This window comes from Tubulanus polymorphus, chromosome 9 (genome assembly GCF_964204645.1).
Source record: "Tubulanus polymorphus chromosome 9, tnTubPoly1.2, whole genome shotgun sequence".
Lineage (NCBI taxonomy): Eukaryota > Metazoa > Nemertea > Palaeonemertea > Tubulaniformes > Tubulanidae > Tubulanus > Tubulanus polymorphus.
The window spans coordinates 293,279-299,350 of NC_134033.1; the positions used below are offsets into that span (position 1 = coordinate 293,279).

At 37.9% G+C, this 6,072-nt stretch overlaps 1 protein-coding gene across 1 annotated transcript; it reads left to right on the plus strand.

Annotated features, from left to right (window-relative positions):
• The first annotated feature begins 803 nt into the window (after positions 1-803).
• Positions 804-5,655, plus strand: LOC141910843 (uncharacterized). Its single transcript, XM_074801687.1, has 6 exons — positions 804-927; positions 1,461-1,784; positions 2,324-2,372; positions 2,732-2,777; positions 3,143-3,279; positions 3,909-5,655. Exons 1-6 carry the CDS (start codon positions 843-845, stop codon positions 4,795-4,797), a joined length of 1,530 nt encoding a protein of 509 aa, XP_074657788.1. The 5' UTR covers positions 804-842; the 3' UTR covers positions 4,798-5,655.
• The last annotated feature ends 417 nt before the right edge of the window (positions 5,656-6,072 follow it).

Here is a 6,072-nt window from a genome sequence, read left to right on the forward strand (position 1 = left end):
ACAATAAATCCTAATATGTTCACAAGAGGTGTCTAATTGTTTACGGGAGACAGTTTGAGCACCTCACTGTCCAGACTGGTAAACCATACACCATCGCGATAACCTCCAGGTGGGAACATATACAAGACACCCAAATGTAATAATCTGCGCGAACGACAAGAATTGTCGAACACAATGAAGCTTCATATTTCATATTATCTAACTATTGGGGTCACTGGTCATAATCCATCTTCGCTCTATAAACTGCGCGGTGACTCTAGTGAAGATATCAATCCATTCTGAACTGCATGAAGTATATATCGGTATAAATCAAATATCTCTAATAGTAAAATGATTTAATTTGAAAATTGAATAATTAAATTTGCCGCTAAAACCGGGTCCAGCTTCCAAAACATCCTCATTAATGATTGGACGCATAATTAGTCATACTCGTCGATGATTGGCTAATTGGTACGAAATATGCATAATCTAAACTAGATGATTTACGCAAGTTCTCACAGGACCCGGTATTTACGCGGGAACCTTACAAATCGTTCCACTTTCTTAGGAATAAAAGTTCCATCACTTCAGTGAAAATCCACCCTCCCAAGATATGGCTGACTTCAGGCCCCGATATCTAGCGGCAATATCGTTCTTGACTCCTTGAAAGGAATTGTCGCCCATCAGGTCAGGAAGGTCCGATGATTTTTATTCATCAAATAAATTTCACTTTTCTCTTCCGCCATTTGCTTATCTACACCATTATCAATGCATCTAAATCTGTTAAACTTCCTCAACCAGAGAGATTGTTTTAGACATGTATATACTGGTGTAGGTGAATCAATCCTTTCTATATCACGACGATGAAGACACGTTTGTTCTTTATAATCTGCACAGTTTTGTTGCAACTGGGAAATATATACATTACACAAACATCTGGAGCTGAAAGTAAGTTACTGCAGCCGCCATTACTAGACTTTGTAATTATATTTCAGTCAGATTTGCGAATTCGATGACGTCAGTTGTTTAATAATAGATTCACTACAGGCCCTAAATGTAATCTGACAAAAAGAACAAACAATAAACACATCTGGACCCAGTTCCATAGTCGCGAGTTAGAGTTAACTCTGAGTTAAAGTTAGTTCATTTTCAATGAGTTAACTGAGGGTCAAATCTTAACTCTGAACTGGACCCTGGTTGATTTAATTTCACATGAAGTTTGTATCTTGATGTCTGGTTTGATAAAAAACGAGTCGCTGATATAATCACCTCACTTACCAGTGGCGGAGTCAGACATTTAAGTAGAGGGGTCAAGTGCACTTTTTCCCAGGTATCTCTCATATATCTCAATGAAAAATACATTCATAAAACCGTGTGCAGTAATTCCCGGCAGACACCGCGCGAAACAGAAATCGATAAAGATTTGAATCGTCGTTAATTTCATCATTAATACGATTGATGTTTATATTAATTTGTTTAAGGAATTTACGGGACGCCTCATTCCGCTCGAGATGCAAAACCCGACAATAAAACGCAAGGAGAAATGATTCGATATACTTGTAAAATAATTGGCGGAAATTCTAGAGTAATATTCCAAGAGAAGAGAAACGGTTCGGGACAATGGTTAACAGTTCCAGACGACCAGCTTAACAAAACTAAAGACAAACTGAATGTTGAGTTGGTTGAGCTAAAATTCAAAGCAGATTTCAATCGATACAATGGATCTTCATTTAGATGTCTTGTAAATGAAAGTCCAACATATCCGGAACCTCTTCAGTTTGATCTGATTGTAGTTAAACGAACTGGTAAGTTACAGTTTGTGTTGCTTATTGAAATAATCAAACAATTTAGAACATTAAAACTTGCATTCTTGGTTTTCTTAGAAATAACATAGTTAAATTGAGCTGATAAAATGTCTTATATCTGGTAGTTCGTTTTTAGCCTATTTGGGAATTTAGTCCCAGCGGGCTAGTGCGTTCACTTTTCATCCGTTGACGGAATCCAGTTATTTTGACGAAGATTCAAGACTGGCGGCCATTGTTGTCCGCCAAAATCAGTACTTTTTACACATTTTTGAAGTTTTTGAGGGAAATAAAACAATGTGGTTTAAAAGGGAAGGGCGACACGAGCGTATTTTTTCACCCGATCGCGACGATTCAATTCGCCAGCGCGAATTTAAACGCCCGATACGAGCGGGCACACGTAGCGATTCAACCAAAATTCGGTCAGCGACTGGCACTTATCATATCTATTTTATATTCTTAACAGTAACTTTTATCAGGAACTGGACCAAGCAAAGTGAAAGAATCACTTACAAAATGTAGTTTTGTTTTTCTTATTTCAGATCATGCAGGTTCCAATCAAATCCCGACGATTGAAACCACAACACTGGGGTGAGTTTACATTTCGAAAATAGTTAAAAATGTCCCAGGGAAAAAATCCCCGGACGATGTACGGGCTCCTGTTGTTTCGTAAAAACGGCTCGTTATGGTCGATGTTTGTTTTGTGAAATAACTTGATTTGATATCTAGCGTGTCTCATTGGCATTTAAAATCGGAATAAGAATCGGGTGCTGGTTGGTGTATGATCAATGCTTAGAGGTTTATATGTGTTGATGTCAATAAACCGAACTTGTAATAAAAACTGAGACATTCAATAATTATTCATGTCATTTTCCACAATGAACTGAAATATTCGATAACGATTTTGCTGCTAATTTATTTTAATCGTAAATTACGCCCTTTTCATTCAGAGTTCGTCGTCTGGTTATTACTGAAAATGATGGCTCGAAAGTCAAGGTCATTATGAATTTAACTTATTATCAAACTTTCAATATGTGAAATGATAAAGTCCCCGGATGTAACGCACGGAGTCTAATTATACCCGCTTAATTCAGGGTAAAACAAAATACACTTTGGTAGATTATAATACAATATCTAAATCTGATACCATCATCAGTTTCAACTCTACATCAGGGGCCGGTTCCATAGTCATGGCTTAGACTTAAGACCAGTCTAAGACCAACTTGGTTCTATAGCCAATCTAACAACTTAAGACCAGTCTTAAGATTTAAGGCCACTTTTGGACATAAGTCACGACTGTGCAACTGGGCCCAGAGTTCGGTAAAATGGAATTATTATCATTACTCGTTTATTGTTCTCAGACTGACCCCACAAACCGGCTTAAACTGGACCACACTGACTGGACCATGACGATAGTTTACATCGCTTGTGGAGTCATCGGTTTCCTCCTCATCATCATTTCTATCGTTGTTATCGTCATCGTCATCATCATTTGCAGGTATTTACTGAACAAACAGCAGATTTCTGTAGAGATTATAAATACGTTTGTCTCATTGTTCACCAACATCTACAGTTCAATGTCAAGGTCGATTACTATTGATAAGAGGTCGTCATTAGTTCCAAGTCAAGTTTGTCAGTGACGTCATTTATAAATAATAACATATCCGCGCACTTCGATTAGAACACGATAAAATGTGTTATTGTACATGTAGGCTTTACCGAGATAATGGCAAACAAAAAAAAAACTAGTCAAAGTTTTATTTTTATCACAACAAATAAACGTGAAATTTTAGAATTGATAAGAGATCAGATTTTTGGAAGGAATGCCTACTGGCGGTTAATTAATTAAACTCTTCTAATTCCAATAAAGAAAGGCCCAAGTTCCAATTGACTCCACTTATTCTTCAAACTAATAATAAACTCATCACTGAACACGTGTTTTATAAGGGGCACACACCGGTTTATGCGGAGTTAAATCTTCTTTTTTTAAGAATGTTTCCTAAATGCGAGTTCTTGTGGTTAATGACCTAAAAAATTATAATCTCTACTCAAAATCTGACGTTATTTCAACCATTTCATTTTTTTCTCGGTCGATTTTTCCACTGCTTAAATTATCAATTTTTTCAGACGCAGACGACCTATCGGTGAAGGTCGTGTGGAGACTACAACTCTGACTACAACACCGCAGCAACAACTCGAGATGTTAGATGAAGTCTATGATGAGTTGTATGATGACATAGATTCTGATAGTGACAGTAACAAACTGCACACCAGCAATCAGAAAACTACTACAGATCCATACATTGATATGGAAGCCGGGAAGGGCAAAGATACGGCTCCTTATATTGATATGGAAGCCGGGAAGGGCAAAGATACGGCTCCTTACATTGATATGGAAGCCGGGAAGGGCAAAGATACGGCTCCTTATATGGATATGGAAGCCGGTAAGGGCAAAGATACGGCTCCTTACATTGATATGGAAGCCGGGAAGGGCAAAGATACAACTCCTTATATGGATATGGGACCTGGAATAGAGGCAGATACATACATGAGTACTGAAGGCGCGATACGCACAGACACAACTCCCAGCGCCGGAGGAGACACAGATCAATACATGAATCCTGAAGCCTTGGAGACAAAGTATCTTCAGTTAACGGGAGATACTGATGAACCTTTAGCAGATGATGTTTATTCTTACGCTACTGTTGAATATAAAGCTCCTTATATGGATATGAGACCCGGAATAGACGAGGATACATACACGAATACCGAAGGTGCACTGGGCAAAGATACAACTCCTTATATGGATATGGGACCCGGAATAGAGGCAGATACATACATGAGTACTGAAGGCGCGATACGCACAGACACAACTCCCAGCGCCGGAGGAGACACAGATCAATACATGAATCCTGAAGCCTTGGAGACAAAGTATCTTCAGTTAACGGGGGATACCGATGAACCTTTGGCAGATGATGTTTATTCTTACGCTACTGTTGAATATACTTGTGATTAAACTCCGTTAGAGGGCGCCACTGGACTAACAACAACTGATAATACGTACACAAGACATAACAACGTTTTAACATCATTATTGTAATGGTTACGGCATTTGCGAACTGAACAACATTGAATTTAAACTGCAACAATAATTCATTTCATGATAATCCACCAGGTGTCGTTAGTGTAGAGGCAGCAGACGGATATAGGTCACTACAACCCGCGCCACTGACGCAGTGCGCTGTTTCAATTACATTCAATATTTATGAAGGACATCACAACAAAATCGGTAATTTTTAGCAAATGCATACTTTCGTCGAATTGTATTCAAACTGTAAATAGAATTTCAAAAAATTAATCTACAAAAATTAACCTTTAAAATCGTTAACTTTTTAATGAGTAAGCATGAATTCAAAATAATAGTCATTTGTAGCTAAACTAGATTTTTTTTTAGTAAGTTTTAAAAATCTTTTGTCAAAAACTCGTAACGTTTGTGAGGTAAGGATTACTTTATTTAGATAAGATATGATTCAACAAGGAAGCGCGCAATAATTGTCAATGTAAATACAGTATTATGTACACACAGACCTCTGATAAATCATCGTGAACATTACAACTGGTGCTGAGACTATCAAAGATCCAACATTAATAAGATGAGAAAGTCGCATTCATTGCATCTCTCACTTGCCGCAAACTCTTGACGTTTTTTGGGATATATTCGCACTATAATCATGTTTGCGGGAGCAGCATATCGACCTAGTAACCAAGAGACATATTTTCGAAATTAGTTAAGGATTTAGTTAAAGACGCATCGATATAGTTTGGAATATCAGCAATTGGTTAAAATTTGACAAATAAAAGAAGGCAACATATAACGATATTCGGTAACTTTTAGTAGCAAATAACAACAGCTTTCTTTAACTCTCGTCATATTGGATAAACCTATAATGTCACCAGATGGCGTGTCAGTCGGGCACGATTTAGTTTGTGGTTTAGATTAGTTGATCTCGAGCACTATTGGATTATTTTTCCTTTTCAATTCAGTAGAGGCGCTAATGATGATTGCGCAGAAATTATTTCCGACCGGCACACGCCATCTGGTTACTTCATAGTGTTATTTATCCTATCCTTGATGGCGTGAGTTGATGAGTATGAGTACCTGAAGGGCCTCAGAGTTCATATATCAGAGAACCCTCAATAACTGGAAGCACCACAAGAGAAAGTTAAGATAGGAAACTGCACCCTTTCTCCGTAGCGCGTGAGGAACGGAAGGGCCATGCGTAAAGACGAT

Bases quoted from the DNA above. Each gene is read 5' to 3' on its own strand.
- LOC141910843 (XM_074801687.1), top strand. From the start codon at position 843: ATGAAGACACGTTTGTTCTTTATAATCTGCACAGTTTTGTTGCAACTG. The intron at 928-1,460 runs GTAAGTTACTGC...AATTTGTTTAAG, and splicing joins ACAAACATCTGGAGCTGAAA to GAATTTACGGGACGCCTCAT. The intron at 1,785-2,323 runs GTAAGTTACAGT...TTCTTATTTCAG, and splicing joins GATTGTAGTTAAACGAACTG to ATCATGCAGGTTCCAATCAA.